The sequence below is a fragment of the Pezoporus occidentalis genome, unplaced genomic scaffold, assembly GCF_034315485.1.
Source record: "Pezoporus occidentalis ecotype Australia unplaced genomic scaffold, CSIRO_AGI_Poc_V1 ctg40, whole genome shotgun sequence".
In the NCBI taxonomy this organism is placed as follows: Eukaryota; Metazoa; Chordata; class Aves; order Psittaciformes; family Psittacidae; genus Pezoporus; species Pezoporus occidentalis.
This window is the reverse complement of record NW_026915725.1, coordinates 3,960,338-3,982,899: the sequence shown is the minus strand read 5'-3', so window position 1 is coordinate 3,982,899 and position 22,562 is coordinate 3,960,338. Positions and strand designations below refer to the sequence as shown.

Below are 22,562 nucleotides of genomic sequence, written 5' to 3'. Positions count from 1 at the left end.
GGGAATAGAGGATTTCTCAAAGTTTATTAATATTTGAGCAATGAAAAAATACACTGAGAAACTCTCTCTTGGATTTGGGTTTCAGCTGAAGCGCAGAACTTTCTTTTTTTTCAGGCTTAATTAAATATTTTCAAGCACTCCTAAGTTTTTAGAATTAAGTATGGATAAAATTTAAGTCAAATTGTTAACTCAAACAGTTGGATTTCACTCAAATTATAGCCTTGATGTTACCTGACATATCAATACTTTTAAAAAAATGAAGCATTACTTGCAGAAATTACATATGGTGGAACACTTAGGCTTGGTGAGTGATTCTGGCTCAGTGTCTGCATGACTAGATGTTTGTATAGAGCTTGTTATTTTTAATGGCAGGTACAGTGAAGAAAAAAAAACCTAACATCTAATGTGTATCCAAGACTATCACATTTAGTGAATTGGAGCATCTTTCCCTGCCTCTCTTTCCCCTTCTCCCCCCTGCCCCCAAAAAACCCCCAAACCACAACACCATGAATGTTCTTCCTACCTATATAATTGTGCTCAGATTTGCATAAAGTTTCAAAAAATGGCTGAGCAAAATATTTTTTTTTCCTGCTGTTTGTTCATTGTTGGGGTTTAAACCCAGCTGGTAATTCAGAACCACACAGCTGTTCGCTTAACTTCCCCATTCCCATCTGCGTGGGATGGGGGAGGAGAACTGAAAGAATGTAAATCCCACAGGTTGAGATGAGAACAGTTTAATAACTAAAATTACTGCTACTATTAATAATAAGGAAAATAACAAGGAGAGAGAATATAAAACTAAAAGGGGAAACAAAACAAACAAAAAAACCCAGACACAAGTTATGCACAGTACAATTGCTCACCACCTGTTGACTGAAACACATCCCAACCTGCACAGCGATCTGCCCTTCTGGGTAGCTCTCCCTAGTTTATATAGTGGGCATGACGTGCTGTGGTATGGAATACCTCTTTGGCTAGTTTGGGTCAGATGTCCTGTCTCTGCTTCGTCCCAGCTTCTTGTGCCCCTCCACGGTGTTAGAAGTTTTACTAGGAGCTACCAATATAAGAAATGAAGATTTCAGACTTCTCTCTTCCTGTCGACCATCAAGGGCAGTGATACCTTGCTGCTTCCTTAATGCTTCTAGTATACCATTTCTAAACGTAGCCTTGACAGTCAGCTCTCCAGCATGAGCCAATGAAGAACATTGAGGCTGGTATTGAGCCATATTAATGACAACAGATCTGGTGTCATCACCACATGAAAGATGTTGATGTTCATATTGCAATAACTCTTCTCGTGGTCTGAGGTAAATCAGAAATTGTTGTTTTCTAGTTAAAAGAAAGTAGGATTTTTTTAATTACTATGCTAAATACCTTACTGACGTGTAAAACATTAATCATTAGTGCCATCTTGACTTTTCTCTCATTTTTAAACTTTTCTTTTAAATTTGGCCTGGCAGCTTCCATCCAGGAACAGGGTTTTGGTTGCTTAGTATACAGCAGAGTAAGTTCCCTGTGTCTACATGGTTATTTATTGATGCCTTTTTGGACATTACTATGCAGCCACTGCAGTCAGCTTCTTGCACAGAAAACCTTTTGCAGGTTTTAGGGAGGCCAGGGGACAGTGATAATTTAAGAGAAGAATTTTTGCTTTTACGTGTCACATTGGTTTGCTCAAGACCGTTTAGTAAGGAGAGCACAATGCCTAGTTATAGCATTAATTACCATACAGCAAAACAGCTTAGTCTTGGATATCAATTTACATCCTCTATCTTAATGTGTTAGGAATTAAAGTTTAATTAACAAGGTATCTTGTAGAAAGCATGAGAATTCTGTAATCAAATAAGTTAACCAAATTTCGTGTTTAACTAATATACTGCACTAAACAGGAAAGCATGATTCATTGGATTTTGATATACATAATGAATCCAGATAAAAGATACTGATATTTTTGATTTACTTTGTTCCTTAAGATTTAACTGCTTACATAAGCTCTTTATAACAGGAAGACTTTTATAGTGGAACTTTACTGCTGTGGTGTTTCAACCAAGGTGTATTTCATTTTGGTTTTGTACAACCTGAAAATTGGAGTAATGTGTATAATCATGTCTGAGGTTGATATAATAGCATAAATATGCCATGAAATCTGGAAAGTGACAAGTTCAAAAGTGATGTCTACAGTTGTGTTAAGTGACCCAAAGAGTTAAACATAGGCTTTGTAAAGCTGTTCTGGACTAGGAAAGAAAATTCTCAGATTATACAATTTTTTAATCAAAATTACTAATTGTGCTCTAGAAAAGAAAGAGTGTGTGAGATCATACAGTTTAAATTGGTCTAATCCATACAAACTAGGAAAATGGTCTTTTACTTTGCAATAAGAATTTCTGGGAGACCTAAATAATTCATAAATTTAAATCTAATTTTGAAAAATAAGAGGAATTTATAATTAATCTTTAGTTTCACTGCATTTAAAACACTAAATAAATTTGATGTGTTTTTCCACACATGCATAATTAACTTTATCATAGAATTCATCTTTTACAAATATATAATATTACTTTCATAATCATCAGCAGCATAGGTACAGATCTCATATTTCATACAATATACTTTATTCTCGTACAGGTGGTTTCCTTTGTGGTTCTAAGTTTAACAAGAGAATTGCTTGAACTTTTATTAATATTCTAGAATTTTTTCTCCATCTGAAATACTGATTTCAGTGAAACATACTAGTGCTTCTTTAAGACTCTTTGTACATACAGATACAAAATAATTGTAGTTGTGGCATTAAACTGTTGTATAAAATTCAGCTGAATGTTATCTTCTTGTTGTTGTTCTCAAAACAGCTAATTACACTCTATGTGATTTTGAGACTGACCTTTGTGGGTGGAAGCCACTAAGAATAGGTGATGCAGATTGGAATATAATGAAAGAACAGGCTCCCCTTGACAGGAGACTTCCTGGCAGAGACTGTACAACTAATACTGGCTGTGGTGAGATTTCTTTTATTTTCCTCCTATGTTGAATATTTCTACTTGTAAATGGTAACAGTGTGATAATAAGAACTGATTTGAAATGGATGCTGCATAGTAAGTATATAACATAAGTAATATTAAAGAAAGCTAGTGTTTGCAATGTTCTTTTAGATGTGATTTGGTTACTATGCCTTTGTAACTTTCATTTTCTGCGGGGACAATCAATGAGGTATGAGACTTGATGCAGCTTTCATTTTTTTTGAGACACTAACCTTTGAACTGGCATAGTTAAACTTGTTCATGCATTTCATAAGCAGCTTTGTAACCGATATTAACACAGGGACCATTCTTGAAAATATTATTTGGACAAAATATCACTGTAGCTTTTTGTAGAATGCATGTAAGCTAATCAGGTTTGTCTGGGAAAAATAAAGTGAGTGTAATATGCTTTGAACTGTTCTTCTTTCGGCCCATAGTTCCCATACAATGCATTTGGCTGGAAAAAGTGTATTCCAGTAGAGGGCTGGTTTTAAGAATTTTTCCAAAATGAAAACGCTATTACAACACAGTGCATAAAACTGAAACTGCCTGGCATGTTTGTCATTGTCAAGCAATATTGACAAATATTCTGTGACTTTGATTTTATTAAAATGTATTTATTATACCGCTTCCAGTGGAGATTAGATTATTTTGAAATTTATTTTTTTTTAACAATCTATATTATCTTACAGCTGGACCTTCACACTTCTTCTCTCATGTTCATGGTAAAAGAATATGAAACATTAAGTAGTCCACCTGGAGCTTTCAAAGGTAGAGGAATTCCAGTAATAAAATTCACCAGAGTAATCCCCAGTAGGGTGTGAGTAAGTGCACACATGGTGTATAACTCTAACTGCACAGTCATGTGCCTTTTTGCCTTTGGCCCCAAAGTGATGAAGTGCACCAAAGTTGCTATTTACTTTCTCAGCAGCTACTTGATTTTTATTGGCTCTATACAGTGTCACTGGATCTGCACTTCAGTATTGTCTGCAAGCATTACTGTGTAACAGGTGCCAAAATCTCATCTCTCTTTTGGGCACTGATGTGCCTGTGTCTTTCCCATGTGGTTTATTCTAGGTGCTGGTGAGATTTGAGGTGTAATGTGGTCATAATGAAGGCTGCTGGTAAAAACATCTGCTTTGCAACCTAGGCAGCATGTTAAATTAGCCCTTATGGAGCTATGTGCTGCTGCACTTCATCTGCTTTGATACCTGAATCATTACAAATTAAGTTCACACTTTCATGTTGCTGTAGGCTGAAGCCTCAAGCAGATCCCTAGGTTCCTAAGTAGCACCTCTCAAGCACATATAAGTTAGTGCAACAGTCTTTCTGAGGTGGTTTTGTACCCATCCGTCACTGTGCCTGCTTACAGTCACATGATGGCTTTAGAGTTAGTCTTCCAGAATTTGAGCAAGTTTTTGCCAACACTAAATCAAGGTCTTTCAGGTTGCAACAGTTGCTTTTGGTATCACAGAGTGGTTGTCTCTCCTCTTACCTGGGGAGGGCAGCAGCAAATTTTGATTAATGAGTATCTTAACTAAGCTACTGTAGAGCCTCAGCTGCAAATTACGAGAGGATCCTCTGAAGTACCCTTGCAATCCAACTGGGGGAGCTTCCCTCATGCTGTGGAGCGCAGCACGCCTGTTTGTACAAGGAGCTGTAAGGGTCACCTCTTTGTGCCAGCCTTGCTAAAGAGATGTGATTATTCACATGGGGCTGGACCTAACCCTCTGCTGCATTATGTATCCATGGAAAATAAATGACTAAAGAGTATGGCTATGGCAGAACAATAGCTGATTTTCCAAGATGTAAGGCAATATGTGTAATATCAATGCACAAACAAGACTGAGCCTTTAGTGTTGCTGTGCGCAGACTTTCATGAAACTCAGTATTCAGCAAAAGCAGCACTGACAGCCTTCAAAATATGCTGGTTTAGGGCCTCTTGAAGATGTTTATCCCTTGCTACGTTTGTCTGAAGCGCATCTGCTGTAGTTGAAATCCAAAGGCAATTCCTTTGCCAGAGTTCAGATTAGATCTTTAATTAAGCTTTCATCCCCACTAGCACAGAAAACAATGTCAAGTCTGTGGACCCCATGAGAAAATATAGCTTATTCCATTGGCTCCCATGGTCTGCAACATTGTTAGCATGCTTAAAACTGGCTGGACTGTGCTGAGAGTGAATACTGTACCCTACAGGAAATTAATTTTTGTTCTAAATTCTGTTTGAAACATTATTTAAGCCAATTAAAATGTGTCCTTTAGGGATGCCAGCTGAGGTCTATGCTGTTTGATCTCCAGGGTGCTCAGTGTTGCAGCTCCTGCAGTCCCTTTGCTCTTGCCAGACTGTGCAAAAAGCAGACAGACACCGTGTGAAGGTGTTGGGGAAGAGTTGTAGTGTTTGGAGGATGAAAGTTTTTTGCCTTAAGCGGATAGATGAAACAATACATCTAGAGGGCCTGCAAAGTAAAGCCCTCACAGAAGCAACTTCTGATCCTCCTTTGCAGGGCTCTGTATTTACTTCCTCCAGTTTAAGTGCTTGCAGGCACCATTACAGGGTAGCATTGGCGATGGCTGCCCACATACCCTTTTTTCCTTCTCTCTCTTTCCTCATCTCTGGGCTCATTTATGTTAATTTTCCTGTAGAGGAAAGAGGCAGGGGATGTTTAACATTCTATTTTGTCTTTGCCTGCATAGGTGATGTTTGTTGCAGCCTGTTACAAGCCCCTGCTTGTTGTCCACAGAGACTGAACTGATGGCAAAGCTTGTTTACATTTATGAATAAGCTTTATGTGCCTCACGGAGCATGTAGTTACCTCTCTGAGGCAGCTATTTGCCATTGGAGCATTGCATATTTTTCATATTTCTTTGATTTTTGTTTACAGGGGCATTCATTTACTTCAGTGGATCATACCAAATGAATACAAAGACGGCCATGTCTCATCTGGGGAGCCCTTACTTTGTCAGGCGGTCCCCTGGGCTTTCCTGTTGTCAGGTAACAGTTTGACATTAACTGTCCCCACCTCTGTAAGTTATCACTTTACCTGGTGTGCAGATACAGTATTCATGCTATAACTGTTGCTGCTGAAAAAACTGGCTCCATTTCATTATCAGCAGAAGAGGTTACAGACTATTTTGGAGGAGGGAGATACAGCAGGATTTTTACTGCTTTGCTGCCAGAATTTTGTATCTGATTATTATTTTTTCTAAAGCACCTACCACATGACTCAAGGTTATGTGTCAGATTTTTTTGCATTCTGTGGCAAGCCTATCTGGACACCAGGGGCCATATCAATTCACAGTTGAAGCAGGAATGCCTTTTGAGCAAAAGCTGATAAAAAGTCACTGTTTTCCATAGGCGGGAAACACATATCCAATGTCAAAAAACAGGAGACCTGTGGTTTGAAGTTGCTATAGACATTAACTGCATTGGTGTGACCAGAGAGAATTAGCTACCATGTTTTAGATGCATACTAAAATTTAATTGATTGTTTGAAGGCCATGCTTTTTAAGCTGATCAGTGCACTAGTTGAGAGTTTACCTTGAAATGCTTTTCTTGTCAAATGTCTTGTGGCTCAGCAGAGGAACGTGAAAACAACCACCCATGATGATGTGGTTGATCTGAAAAACTAGAAAGCTACCTGGAAAGAAAAGGTCAGGAGAGCTAGAAAATAGGAAAGTCTTGGGTGGAAAATGAAAATACAACTGTATAACTAGAATGTTGACATTTTCAACAAAATATGTATTTCTAAAACAGAACTTGAAGAAATATATTAAATACATATAGTTTTATTACTAAAGAAATACACGAAAACATTCCTAACTTTTTGGGAATTCCCTATTTTTGTTCATCCTTTTGGCACCATATAAATTCAATAGATGCTGCAGAGTCTTATAAGGGTTTTTTACTTAATTTTGGAAACTTTTTATTTTCTATTCCATAACTTTTCAAAGCTTATATCACACTTTGGAGAAGCTAAGTTGTGTAGTTCTGAGGTTTTTTCTGCTACTGCATACTGTCTCCTGATTTCAGAAGTCACAGAGGAGAAAATGGAAAGATAGGGAAAACTTGTCAAAATAAATTTAAGTGGCAAAAAGAGACTTTAGAAAAATAGAAATAAAAATAACCCACAAAATTTAGACTGTTTTTTTTAATTTTTCAGACTCAATATAGAACAGAAACAGTAATTTCAGTTAGAAAAACTTTTTTAAAACAAAAAGTGTGTAGAGGAACTGCACTTAGAAGGCCCAATAAATAGCACAATTATATTCTAGCAGGACCTAGCTTTTTAGGCTTTTTCTAGTGTAAGAGACATGAACCAAGTGTTGACTTACATAAATCTGTTTTACTTGAGGCTGCACCTGCCTTAGACTATGCATATCAGTGTGTTACTGGATCTCAGTTGAACAGTTGTTACTTGCAACTAAAAAGTCTCTTAAACAATTTAAGAACAGCTTCTTGCTGTCATTTAACACCCTCTCTCAGTTCTTAATCTTCTCATGGCTTCTTAATGTTGTCAAGAATCAGAAATGAAATAGATGTAAAATTAAATCAAGCAGAATTCTGCTGCAGGGAGCACAGAAGACTTCACAGCATCCTACTGGAGTCCTGTGTGTTGCATTATTCCTGGGACACCAACAACCTTGTGTGCACAGTGCATTGGTTCAGGTGGTTTCATGTCCCTTTTGTAGACTTTGATACTGAGTAGTTAAGAACCTTTCAGATTCAGATTAATTTATCCTAGAACCCCTTAAGGTGAGCAGGGCCCAGTTTGTATGTGAATCAATGAATCACTGATTAATAAATCTATTACAGAGTGTGGTCTGCATTCAAAATAAACACAGATGCAGCAGACATACACATATATTTCTCTAGTTCAAAGTCAGGGAAGAAGCCATTTTTGGTTTTGAATATGAGCACACTGAATATATTTAAAATTCCCAGTTTCAACAGAAAGTAGAACAAGTTCTTACCCAGTCATATATATCTTGAAGAGTGGAAGCCTGGCTTTCTGCCACATTTTCCTTGCAGGCGTTTATTTCTGGGAAAGAACAAGGATTAGGGGTTTCTCATTAGGATGTCTATTGGTGTGTTACTCTCTCTGTGTATAAATGCAAGATGTTGCCCTCTGTTGGATGTCCCACTGAGAGGATAATAGGATCTACATAAAGAGATGTATGTTTATTAACAGCTTTACAAGTTTCTTGGCTCTAGTTAAAAAGAAAAAAAAGAAAATGAAGAAAATTTGAATTGAGGGATAACCATTTTATATTATGCCTTGATGGCTAATTGAAACTTAGAATTAGCTTCTTTCTTCATCTTCTTGTAGCTGAGTTTTTTTGTAGATGTCAACTAAGAATTATCTTTATTTAGCTCAAAGTTTTGGAGTTGTAGGAGCAAATCTCTAGTCCTAGCTGTCTGTTTATGCTGTTTAATGGACAAAGTAGTTATTGTAAAGTAGAATATATAGACACAGAGATGGAGGGTAACTTCATTTCTAACGAAATACAAAGAGCAAATTTGTTTAAAAAGCTGTTTGATAAACAAAACTTACATCTAGACTTTTTTAGGGTACAGTTTTTCAAACAGCTCATTTTGAAAAGGGTATACCTACTGCCTTGTATTCTTTAAGCTTTCTGGTGGGGGAAAAATGTTACATGAAAGTGTTTTGAACTATTGATAAGTTTATCTAATATATTTTGGTTTATCTTCCCACTCATGAAAATACAGTATGGGAAATCAAAAAAACAACTCCACTAACCATAAAGCCAGAAGATATTAAAAAGGAATAGTGTGTTGTACGTTTCCTAACCACTGATCCACCTTGTACTATGTAATGCAAGCAAAAACAAAACTCATCCTTCGTACACAGCAGATGTTGTGTCTTTGGTGTATGCCAATTTTATGGATTAAATTCAGGGACAGAAATGAAAGGTAACGACTCAACATGCAAGATGATTTTCAGATTATTAGTAAATTATTTGAATGCAAGGGAATTCTCAAATTCATGTGGTAATTTATTGAAGAAAATACTTCTCTTGGGGTCTGGTTACTCTTAAACTACTCTTTCCCTTAAAAAAAGGAAAAAGGTAAAAAGAAACCCTTGGGGACAAACAAGGAGAGGAGGCGCAGAAGGCGATATTGTTAGGGACACATCTAGAGATGTACCTGCAGAAGGAGGTAGTCCATGTTGAAGGAGGTATGGCTCTGAGAGGACTGAAGCTGAGTGACCCACACTGGGACAAAGGGACAAGAACTCCCCCAAGGGACTGTGGCTGTGTGTGACACATCCTGGGGATGCGACACCCCAGAGGGACTGTGGCCTGTCAAAGCCCTAAGCTGAAGCAGGGGAAGAAGAGTAAGACGGTAAGAAGCAATGAGAAGAGGGAAATGCCTAGAGTGTATGAGAAAGAAACCATTACTCGTATGCCCAATCTCCTGCCTCACCAAAGGAACTAGGCCAGAATGAATGCAACCTGAGGCAAAAATGAGAGAAAATTAAGACAAGGAGGGGGCTGGCTAAGTGTTTGACTTAAACTGGCCTGGGAAAGGGGCAGTAATCAAGTTTGTGCTTGATTTCTTGTGGCTGTTTGTTTTTTTTCTCAGTAGTGCACCCAGTGTTTAGAAATTCTCATTAATTCACAGTAAATTAAGTAAAAATTATACCACTAGCCTAAGGCTGTTTTGCCCTTTACAGTCCCTAATACAATGATTTTCTACAACCTGTACGGCCTATAGTGTCAGCTGTTTGAGCTGTTTCTGAAATAAAAGACTTTTTCTCACGTTTAATGGAAAGCTGGCTATTGGAAGCATCTGTGTTTCTCCTTCTCATATTTGTTACTGTCTTGCAAAAACAAAACAAAACCATGTATGTTTCATATGAAATGGTCTATATTTTTTAAATCTGTTTGAAGGTTGATATAACATGAAAAAAATACAAGGAAACTTTCTCTCTGTAGTGTGATGATCCAAGATTCATAGAGTAAGATCTTATGAAGATGGGCAGAAAACTGGATGGGAAGAGCTATTTTTACAGCTCTCGTTTTACTTTCACAAGCATTCAAGTATTATCAAGGCTTTTTCAGGGAAATGAAGAGTCTGCAGTTGAATAAATTTTAGCCTTTCAGTATGCAAAGAAGCAAAAAGGACTCAGAGGGAAGGAGAAAAAGATCAGTCTATGAAAATCTTATTTCTTCCCTGCAGTTCTCAGCTGAATGTGCAGAGGAGGCACAGTGAACTGGAATCCTTACAGTTTTCTGATCTTCTCTGCTTGGCAAGCAGTTTTTTTGCAGCCTCATCCACCTACATTTTTTTCTTTCTATGTATTGGTCAACTTGTTTCAGGAGTTCAACAGATTATTTGAAGCATCTGTCTTCAGATAATTTCCATTTGTGTGGAATTTGGAAATAGAAAATAAGGTTTATTTCACGTAAGTACCTCAGCTGTTGCAGTTCTGAGACTAACATACTTACGAATATGTCCTATATTCAACATTTGCAAAGAAAAATAATCTTTGGGAGGTTTCTATTTCGTTACTGAGCTAAAAAGAGTTAAGGGAAGTCGTATCAATCAGTCTGCATCCGTTGACAAGTAGAAGTTTAAAATAAGCTTTAAAAATAAGCTTTACTTTTAATTATGGTTTTATCTTTAGACATTACTGCTCCTCAGCATGCCACAGTCTTGTACATCTTTATTTTATGCCAAGGCTGTGTTTAGACCTATTATGATATTCCTTGTTATAATGTACATATTTGAATCAGTACTGAATTTATTACAGTTATGTTGTTTTTAAAGTGTTTCATTAAAATCTCTTCTAACAGGTAAGATTTTGGTACTGGTTGTCTCAGGATTCACAGCTTTCTGTCTTTAAAAGAACTGCATTGGATGGCAGTTTGGAAAAATTGCATGACATTTTAGGATTGCCTGAAATGGAGTGGACAAAAGTGAATATACCTGTAGAAAGTGCAGCTACAGACTTACCTTTTCAGGTAATTAGAAATTACATTTACATTGCTTTCAAAAAGTTACTCTGATTTGGCCTTTTGAATTAATTTACTCATATAAAACCAAAATTTCTACTCTTGAATGTTCATATAAAAAAAATCCATTCCGATCATTCAATAGATGTAGCTACTAAAGAACATCAGTGTTCTTTTGGTATTGTATGCATTAGAATCAGCTTTCTGTAATAAGTCAAGTAGCAGTAGCATAGTAACTTTTAAAAACTGAACTTGTTATAGAAAGTGCTGATCAGAGTGAGGACCTAATTATGTTGGCTAAAGGAAAGAGAAGGGCAGACAGTTCAATTTGCACTATTGGTCACAGAAACAATTAGCAGCTTTCAAATTTAAGTTTATTTTTACAGGCTGCTACAATTTACTGAAACTTGGGAACAGTTAGGGGAATCAGCAGCTCGATTTTGAGAATTCAGGAAATAAAAATCCAGCTTTAGTATTTTAATTTTGTCTCATCTAAAAGAAAGGGTACTAAATTCTCATTCTTGGTAAATTTAGACTGAATTTTACTTCCTTTTATGGTTTCCTAAATATTTATGTTTTCTTAAATATTTATTTGGTTTCCTAAATATTTTATTTGGTTTCTTAAATATTTCCCTAAATATTTATTTGTATTTACAAACACCTCCTTACAGTGTCTACATTTACTGTACCACATACTGCTGGCTTCAGCAAGCATAGTATAGATAAAGCCAGAGTTGTAAACCATCCTATTTTGTAAACCTCAATAGATAATTTTAAAATATGAACTTTTAAAACTTTAACTGTTTTCAGCAGGCAGCAAATCCTTCAAGTAATGAGTTTTACTGGTTTGGATTGAAGCAAGGTCATCTCGATTGCATAACTTTTCCTAAGGAAAGGTAGTTATGGATGTGACGAGGAGTAGATTTCTGACTTGGATCAAATCTCAATTGTAGTTTCTGATGGTTGGTATTCAGAGTTGGTTATAGGTGGTATTTAATGCCTGTACAGATGTCACAAATTAGAAAGGAATGTATATAGGTACGTCTTTTATCATGTCACCTTTAGTGAGCTTATTTATTTGTCTTTACAGATTATTTTCCGAGCTACTATTCTAACAACAAATGCTACCGTTGCTGTTGATGATATCAGTATAACAGAGGAATGTGGAGTTGTGAGTAAATCACTTTCAGATGTCAGCCAAGAAAGTGAAGGCAAGTACTGTGTTTTTCAATGCATTTTCTTCAATGTTTGTTATGTGTAACTGTGATTTGACTGACAACTTTGAGATAACTTTAAGAAAGTAGATGATAATCTGAGGAAATAGTCCATATGTTGTAATCTCTAATAGATGCTAGTGTGTGACATGGGGTGAGAGTCTTCATAAGTAGTTTATGCTAGTTCTGTGACTTGAGCTGTGGTAGGAATTTCCAGGTATCACTTACTACATAGTACCTGCCCACATTCACACTTGGATGCAGAAACAGAAGCAAAGCATCTTGTAACTTCCACTGAAGAATAAATTCCACTGCATTATCTTTAGGGCAAGAAGGCTCTTCCATCTTTAGTGTCAAATACATAACATACAGTAACTGTCCACCAAATTTATCTGTATATTCACACTCTGTAATCTTGAAGTGCCAATGGATGGAAACATAGAATAGTGTAGCCTCTATCAGACTGCTGCCTTTCTTCCTCCTGACTACAAATGATGTTTTTTAAAATTGCATGGATACATAAGCAGTCAGTGGTAATGATGGAGTCTCTATTATTGGAATAATTTAGAGGCATAATAGAAAAAGTCCTTGCTGTGTCTTTAAGGCTTCTCTGATCCCTGCATAAAATCTGATTGATGGTAGCTAGGTATTTGAAGAAACATCAGTTATGCTTTAATTATTTTCCCTACAACTGTCCTATTTACCTATCAGTAACAAATATATTTTTAGAAGGGAGTGATTTAAAAAAAATAAATGTCTGCATAACAATATGAATAGCTAAAAATGTTAAATGAAAAATATGAAAAGGTGAATGATATTGCTCTCACTTAACCTCTTTCCAGAAATCTACTCAAGTATAACCAGTAGTCCTTGGCTTTTTGTTTTCCCTTATTGAAATCTGGGGTGTTTTCTAATGTGTAGGTTGAGATGTAAGCTAGTACTGGCGAAACATCAAACTTTCGGTTTCTTGGAATTTTCATTGTGAGTGAATGCAGAGAAACCACCACTACCGCAGAAAACTTTTGTGAAAGACCTAGCCCCTGACTGAGAGAAACAGCAGGTTGCTGTGCACAGTGCCTCACCTCTGAACTGGATCCTGGCCATGGAAGTTTAATGTGCTATTGATGATTTTTCATACAAAAGCTTGAATGTTGTGGTGAATAATATGTAGTTCAAGAACGTCAGACATTATCTGCCGTATTTCTTACCAGCTGAGATGTAATCTAGCTCATTTTAAGGTGATGCTGTTCCTCATGCTAAGCACATTACTACATTCAAAGATGTTAAAAAGCACTTCTTTCAATTTTATCTATATATATGCACTTACATATTCTTTCCTGATTTTTAAGGGCAAACAGAATTTGCAGATGCTAATTCTTCATCTTTTTACTGTCCACTGGGACTTTTTTCATGTGGGGATGGACAATGTATTTCATCTGACAGATGTTGTGATTTTACACCTGACTGTTCAAATAGCCACGATGAAGCCAACTGCCGTAAGTGAAAATTTACAAATCTAGGTTGTAACATATGTTTTCCTATTTGACAGGCTTTCATGAGTGGCTTTTATGAGTTTACGACACTTCATAAGTGTTAGAATGTAAAGTAAAAGCTCTTGAGGAATAGTTACTTTATTTTGATTCTCCTCTGAGTTTTATTTCCTTTAATATTCTGTAACATCTAGCTCTCTCTTAGCATTAAAACCATAAAAAAAGACCTTTGATTAATTATTTAGTGGAAAGTGTTGCTTAAAATAGAGTATTTTGTTTTATAACTCTCAAGATGTTCAATATCAGGTATGGTGCTATTATGAGTAAAACCTTAATCTGTAATATATTGGAAACTAAATCAGGAAGCCATTGTAAAATAAACTGAACAGAATTTGTGCACACATGCTCTCATCCATAAAAAAATTATGTTTAAAAAAAAGTGAGGGAAATATGTTACATTTGTACAGACTTGGAAATGCTGTGGCACCTCTGTGTGAGATGACTCTTAAAAGGTAGGTGTTCCTGTAGTTAGACTTGGGAAATGGTGAGATAGGAAACATGAAAAATGCAGTGGTCACAGACTCACGTCCAAATTGTATATTTTGTACATGGTGAATAAAAGTATCTGTGCACAGACATGGTCAAAGATATGATTTAGGCTGCGTCAACTTGTTTGGATATACTTTGACTGCTGATTGGGCTACATGCTTGGATTTTCTGTGCATAGAAAATAACACGTGGAAAAGCAGAGGGCGGTGATGCATCTCAGAGTCCGGCTCCACTGTACAGTCAGAAGGGAGCTTGAAAATGTTTTGAAGCTACATATTAGAGTTCCTAAAACTCTATTCATTCAATTACCTGCTCTGCATAAGAAATTGTGGTCATACTTTCCGTCTTTGAAAATGAGTCTCTTTTCACTGAATTGTCAACTATGCTATAAAAATTGTGATGCATTTTCAAAGGGAGTTGCCATGAGCAATAACTAGTACTGGGTGGTTGGTTTGTTTTTATTTCAGAGCATGGTGGTTTTTAGCATTCCCATAAATAACAGAAATATTGTAGACAAGACCCTTATTGTATTTTCTGACTGTGCTGTATTATATCACAAAGCATAAAAGCATCCTCACAGGTTTTAGTGCAATCCAAAATTCATGCTTATACTTGATAGTATTTATTAGGAAATTTGAGAGATGCTGTTGCTCAAATAAGCAAAAATCTATTTGGCTTTTAGCAGATAAAAGAAATAACTACAGCTTCTATTTGTATATATGTAATTTTACTACAGTTTTACTATCCAGTCTTTCTTGGCTAGAGCATTGATGTTCAATATTTTAGTTGTTTAGAAAGATTTGTATCCAAAATATACAGAGCTTGAAAAACTGCGGTCTGTTTTACTAGGTAACTGTTTAGCTAAACCCAGAAATATCAAACATTCACTAGACAGAATATCTTGCCTCTTGATGGGGAAAAAATTCTTCTGTTATAACAGTATAGTTGAGTCTGGAAGGAATTTCTGAAGATCACACAGTTTAACCCTGCTGCTAAAAGTAGGGTCCCCCAGACCAGAATGCCCTGGACTTTATGCATTTGGATTCTGAATAGCTCTGAAGATGGAGACTACACAGCTTCTCAGGACAACCTGTTTCAGTGTTTGACCACCCTCACAATGTAACAACTGCTTATTAATTCTCATTTCACTGGGCACTACTGAGAAGATTTTGTTTTACTTCTTTATTCCCTCCCTGCAAGTGTTACTCCTATTAAAACCCTTTTTACACTCTATTGCTTTTTGATTTGCTGCATTTTTTTGTAATTTTCTTCAAAATGTGCTTATACATTGTATGTATTGTTGGGTTATGATGGTCTGCATTGCTCTCCCATTATCCTTCTCAAAGTCTTGTACTAGGATTTTGTTCTCTGACAAAATAATGCTATGTCCAAATCAATAGTTTAATTACTAACATTCTACATAAATTTAGTTGCATACAACATCAGTTACCACAGCTCTGAGATAGCAGTTAACTGGTAGCTTTTAATCAAGAAAATGAAAATCTACTGTTTTCACTTTAAATATGATTATTTATGTTTCAAAATATCCTTCCTCTTAGCTATTTACCATGTGTTTCCATTTCAAAATTAGATCTAAAAATAAAGATAAATGTCCAGTGAGGTGTTTAACCATTCCTAGATTATCATTAATCACAAACTTCTTTATAAGGCAACTAATTTTCTTGTTTCTCTGATTATATGACCAAAGAAATCCTTATTATACCCAAGTCTTCCTTACCCAAATGATACATTAACAATGACATGCTAAAGGTTAAACAATGGGACCATTATATTTATGGTGATCTTTGCTCTAAATATATCACTTACTTATAAATCGTTGTATTGTGGAGTTGGCTCAATGTGTTCTAGCAGTGCAGTTTGTAATGTAGGAAGCAGAATGTAGATATGCAAATGTCTCTGCAACTATTTCAGCATGCTAGTCTGGTAGTATACAGCACTAGAATAGATCTTATAATACTTCTCAAATGGCATCTCACTATCTTCACATTTATGTAGTACACCATTACTTTCTACATTTTGTTATGCATATTTTTGCAATTGGATGCAAGTATTTCATTTTTCTCAGTCACTTTTCCTAATTCTTAGCTTGGCTAAACACAGATGTTTTGTTGATTTCACCACCTACAACTACATTGTTCCTTTATTCAATATTAATTTTTTTTCCCCATGATGTTCCATCTGCTGATGATTGTGTGCTTCTTAATGTAAGTTTTTCCTCTGGGTATGAGAACCAGGCAAGGATATTACATAAGCTTAAAATAGATTTTGAAATATTTTTCATTTCAGTCTTTTCATCTTAAATTCCAGTAAGATGATTTCCTTAGATCTTAGGGTCCACCAAAACCAATGAGCAAGCAAGATCACCATGTAATTTTCTCATCTCTCAGCATCCATCCTTGGGTCATGTCCTGGACTAAAAAAATAATTCAAATGTATTCAGGTTAGTTGAGAAAAGTAAAAAAAAAAGAAAAACAACCAAAAAAACCCCCCACCACCACCAATCCCCCCCCCCCCCAAAAAAAAACACCAACCCCCCCACCAAAATGAAGCAAAACCAAAAAAAAAACCACCCACAAAAAACCCCAAAGAAAAAACTCCAAACAAGCCCAAATAAAAAAATTTACCCCCGCATAAACAAAACTGCAAAAAAAAATACAACACACAAAAAAAACTAAGAATAAAAAAAATATGTTTTCTCTTGAGTGCTGCTAAAAGCTCATAGCTTTTCTTCTACAGCTGAAGAATTTCTTATGGTTATAAACTATTACACATAACTTCCATGTATTAAAGCAACAGGAAAGTCTTTTTCAAGCTTCAGATTTACAGCAGCGGCCTAACATACCTATCTTATCATGTGTTTGTGCTCTGGGATATTAATGTACAGTATATATAGGTCTGCACCGTATATATTTGTTGCAGTCTAAATGCTCACTTTTCCAACCTATGAATGATGATGATGAAGCAGGGAATAAGATCAGATCGGGGAAAGAGCAAGGGCATTTTACTGCCAGAGACCACACACACTTTCAGAATTTCTATAAGACTCAGAAGTCATAAATATAACTTCTCCAATTCTGTCTCCAAAGCTCTGTGTAAAATTTTGTGTAAATGTATATCTCATTTTATAGTTACTCCTGTATACTTTAGTTTCTCGCAGATTATCCACTGTGACACCAAACATGGCATGAGCTTCAGTGGCAGAGAACACAGGGTAAATTGCCAGATGGCCTTAATAATGACCATCAGATCTTATTTTTTGTTTAGTTCAATAAAACCAGGAGCTTTCCCCTTCAGCTATATAGAAAAAGCATTTTAATGGACATAGAAAGCCAAGCACTTGACTGTTAAAGAATACAAATACATAAATTTCTGTTATTTTGTTTCACCTGGACCTGGATATCCAACAGCCTAAATCACCATGTTATCATGTTGTTTAAGAAATGTAATCTTTTTCAGATTTTACTGATATTTTTGAATGGAGAGATTCTGAGCTAATTTACTTTATTTCCCATATCAATACACTGTTAACACTCACATTAAGAACCTGAGAAGCATTTGCAAATGACAATATCAAATGAAAGGAGTTATTTCTGGAAAAATGTCAGATTTAATAAACCAGTGATTTTTTGGATTCTATTTCACTTAAAAATGATGTTATGAAACTGCATTTAGTTAGATGATTGCAGATCTGCCTCACTGCACAGAATAGACTGCCATCAAAATCAGAGTTGTATAGCGAAGATAATTTTAATATCATCATCTATTAAAATCAAACTGTAACAATTACATGTGACAGCATATTTGGGGGTTTTGGTGGGCAATATTTAGTTTAGGTGCAGGGTTGATTAGCGTTTTCTGTGCACCCACAGGATTTTATTTCCCCCCTGTAAAAATCTCCATCTTTGCAAGTCATACATCTAAGTTAGTGATGGGAGATTGTCGTGCAGTTACCTTGTAGATTCACAGTGAAATCACTACGTTTATTTATAACAAAATCTTTTGCCTCCATATATTTTACCTGTCTTGTATGCAAAACTCTTCCTCATTTCACAAGAGATATACCGGTTTATGTACAAGTTGCAGATTCATGGATATTGAAGTGAATTTCCCTAACAGAATTAGCAGAAGAAAATATTCTGGAGCATTTTGTTTTGGTGGTTTGGTTTTGTTTGTTTTTCTGTTTTGTGTTGTGTGTTTGTTTTGTTTTTTTGTTTTGTTTTGTTTGTGGTTTTTTTTTGCGTGTTTTGTTTTTTATTGTTTTTTTCTGTTGTGTTTTTGAGTTTGGTGGGGTTTTGTTTTGTTTTTTTTTCTCTATAGTCATCTGTAGCAGAGTACCCTATCTGTCTGTCTTTTTGGATTCAAACTATAATTTTGTATAGATGAGAAAATCATCCTGAAAATTTTTAGCATTCTATTTTTCACTCTAAATCTTTATGTGGAAGTAGTTTCTGTAGTTTCCTCCCCCCTTAAACTTTAACAGATTATATTTGGAAAGTGGGGGAGAAGGGAACCGTAACTGGGATTTTGTAAAGATCAAACTTGTTCAATCTTCAAATAAGTGACTTATTTTTTGGTTTTGTTTTTGGTTGTTTTTTTTTATTTTCTTTGTGTTTGTTTTGTTGGTTTTTTTTTTAATTTACCACTTGGTAATAATTTTTTATTGTAGAAATTAGTCCAGTACATCTACAAGTTACAGTGTTACTTGAGTGTGTATGAATCATGAAATTAGCAAATGGGATGACAGATAAAACGCTTCTTAGTATGTTTGTGTTCCAAAAGGGTTTAAAATAATTTACTAGGACAAGTATGTCTGGAGTTAAGCTAGTCTCAGTTTCTAGATTTGAAGATTGTTTTCTTGATGACATATAGCTATAAGTTCCTAAATTCATCTTAAAATTACTGATTAATAACAAATATTAAAGTCTTGGCATATTAGAGACTTTAAGAACAGCTTTAAAGTGCAAGAAAACGTTATAGGATAGTAATGATGATGTTATGCATGTTTTGCTTAAACATAACATGCGCTGACACATAGAGATTTTTGGAGGATGTAGCGATTGATGAACTCTATACCCTTGCAGAAATGTTAATGTCTTAATCTGTTTTTACATACCATTTTCATCAAGACTTTTTCATAAATTCTTGTTAAGCATCATTCAACTTTCAGAAAAACTGCACATCTGATTTGTGAAGGTCTTTGGGTGAAGCTCCTCAAACCATAAAAGTATTTTGCTGAAGAACCCAATACCAGAAAGAAATCTATAGAGTTTTGTGGTAACAAGTCATCTCAGAGAAAACTAAGTCTGCTGAAAATGTAAAGGTAGCTTTCAATAAGCATCAGTAAAACAAACTACCCTTAAATGGTATACTCATGGTCTCATTTTGGGGTGAGACTGTGAATATAATATTTCTGTGATAGTGATGGTTCCTTCATGACTATTGAGTGTTAAAAAAAACCACTAAAAGAGGCAGCAAAGTATATGGATATAAAAAGTATATGTTAGAAGTAAAAGGCATTAAAAAATAGCTGAAATAATGTCCAAAAAGAAAAGGGTGAAAAAGATGGAAATTTTTGGTGAGTTAAATGTCAAAATACAGTAATGATGATTAAAAAAGTTTAACTAGCAATAAATTCCTCAAATATGAGGAGAAGACCGCCTGGCAGAGTCCATAGGGCCACTTGCTGCAGAAAGAGAGCATGTAAGAAAATAAGAAATAGGAGAAAGACAGAAAATAAAGTCCTAAGAGAAAAGGCAGATTAGTTTGTGTGTGTTCACTGTAAAAGAAATTACAGAAGTAACCAAGCAACAGCCTTTCTTTCTGTATAATCTGTCTGAAACAGAAGTACCAGTGGAAAGTGTTATGGGGCAATTAGGTAATTGAAGTGTTATTAAGTATCAAGAGCCAAGCGCATTTCACCCTGTATTCCAGATGTTAAATACTTGGTTTAAGATTTAGTTGAAGGTTTCAGGTTTATTTTAGCTTGATATAATAACAATGCTTAAGTTATAGTCTAGTGCATCCTTTCTTTTATCCTTTGTCTCTATTACAAATTACAGATGCAAGAAGTATGGGCTTAGACTTAACAATTGTGTCTTCTTTATTTGCCCCTTTTGGTGTAACCATCTGTGTCCAAGGTTTGTCATATTCTTTGTTACTGTTCCTCTGGGAATATGGCACATGTTCTTCAATGGAGCAAAAAGCAAATCAGAAATAGCTCTCCATATTCCCTTATCGTTATGTTCTGTCAGTGGATTTTTCAGTCATTTCCATCATGCCAAGTCCTTGAATATTTGCAAATATTCTTGTCTTCATTTTATGCTACCAAAAATTCTTCCTTCTACTTTTTTTTCTCACAATTGATCTATATAAGTTTTATCATTGACATTTCTTATGTACGCCTTATGTGTAGCAAACCTGTATTTTCTTTGACCCCTTAATTGTTAATTGGTCTTCCATGTTTGTGGAATGGATTTTTTTTTTGAGGCAGCATTAATAACTGAAGATTTCTGTTCACAGAATGTTATATTTTTAAGAGCCCTAACCAACAATACTAATATGTCTAGTTAATATTGTTTTTATTCTTTCTAACAAATTATATATGACTTAATGTGACACAGTTCTTAAAGAAGAGAAAAAAAAAAACCAAAAGATTTCCATATTTTCCATGAATAAACTTTTATATAATTCTATTCTCCAAGAGACTTCATATGATTCTGAAATGTACATTTCCTATACTGTAGTGATATGGCCACTGGAAATTGTAATGTTATAAAGATAATGGTGGAATTCTGACAGTTATGTCGGAGTATTTTATTTGTTGTGTGTATTTAATTAATTGTCACTTTTAAAATATTGAAATAATTTCTTAATGCTTTCTATAAAAAGGCCATATACTTGTGGGAGTCAAAAACATAATTTTGTGATTTAATGAGGATTTTGATTAATTCTTTTTAAGTGTGAAAGAGAAAAAACATGTTCATTTTAATATAATATATATTTCTTAACATTCATTTATGCATGACACTCTGTATTATACACATTTTTAAAAGTGTCACTGCTCTGTTAAATGAAGAATTGAAGAATGCTGTTGAATGTTTTCCAAATCTTTTTCACTTCAGTAGTTTGTGTTTCAGAGATTACCAATATCATAGTATCTCAGTAATGCCCAATATTTTACTTAATTCGCATTATAACTAGAGGAAGAGCTTTGTTATTATTAGTACACTTGCTGAGTTTCAGGAAAAAAGGGATTTGATTTCTGGCTCTAACACCGATTCCCCACAAGATCTTGCAGAAGGCTTTTTACAGCTTTGTGTGCTCTGTGTTCTCTTGCTCTGTAACCTGAGGATTGTGAAGTCTATTTTCAGCACCTCCTCAATTGCTTTGAGTGCTTTGGTTGCAGTGCCTTTAGAGGGAAGGGCTTGTTTTACTGAATGCATTGCATATAATGATGGCTTGGTTGTTCCTGTGTGACTGCTGTTCTACCCAACTGTTATGAAACAAATACCTCATCTCTGGTATGAGGCTATACTCTGCCTCCTCACATTCTTTCCTAGACTTCTTTCTAGAAGAAGGAAATATTGGTGACATACTGGAAATATTTTATGGCCTTTTTATACTACAAAGTTTGTTTAGTAATGTCATGTACAGAGATAAAGTAAAATGTTTCCTTAATTTCAGCTGCTGTATGTGACTTTGAAAGCGAAAGCTGTGGCTGGATTGAAGCTGCAAGTGCAGATGGCTTTGACTGGGTAAGAAGTTCCAGTAGTGATCTTGCACCTGCTTTTCAGAAGCAAGCTCCCCTCCGGGATCACACATATGACAAGCCTGAAGGTAAGAAACAGAGAAGTTGAATAGATACATCTGCCCTTTAATCAGATTTTAAGCAGAGACCATGAATGCTTAAGATCTTTTAGAAACACTTTTTTGCTTCAGCCTGAAAATTTGTTTTCTCTTTTAATTTGATAGGTCATTTCATGTTCATTCTGAAAACCAGCAGCAGCATTTCACAAATAGCTCAGCTACGAAGCCCAAAGTTCAGACAAACTGGATCAAATTGCACATTGTCCTTTTGGTATGAAATAACTTAGATTTAAAATGTATGGATCGTCTCACATTGTTTCTCTTGGACTAAAACTGAGGTTATAGTTTACAATAGACACACCTTCCTCTGCAGTATTTATTTGGGTTTTTTTGTTAATCATACAGACTTCACCGAAAACATGCAGAAATAAGCTGAAGCACTTGGAGAACAGAATTGAAACATAGGGATGACTGTTGTCAGGCTTGGAGTA

The 22,562-nt window shown here is 35.4% G+C and overlaps 1 protein-coding gene across 1 annotated transcript in view; it reads left to right on the top strand.

Annotated features, from left to right (window-relative positions):
- MALRD1 (MAM and LDL receptor class A domain containing 1) overlaps nucleotides 1-22,562 on the top strand; it is a 245,916-nt gene that overhangs the window by 34,355 nt on the left and 188,999 nt on the right. Inside the window, exons 10-16 of the mRNA XM_062633694.1 lie at nucleotides 2,847-2,993; nucleotides 5,897-6,006; nucleotides 10,833-11,000; nucleotides 12,082-12,202; nucleotides 13,555-13,701; nucleotides 21,949-22,101; nucleotides 22,237-22,342. Coding sequence (XP_062489678.1) covers nucleotides 2,847-2,993; nucleotides 5,897-6,006; nucleotides 10,833-11,000; nucleotides 12,082-12,202; nucleotides 13,555-13,701; nucleotides 21,949-22,101; nucleotides 22,237-22,342 — 952 coding nt within the window. The remainder of the gene's footprint in view (nucleotides 1-2,846; nucleotides 2,994-5,896; nucleotides 6,007-10,832; nucleotides 11,001-12,081; nucleotides 12,203-13,554; nucleotides 13,702-21,948; nucleotides 22,102-22,236; nucleotides 22,343-22,562) is intronic.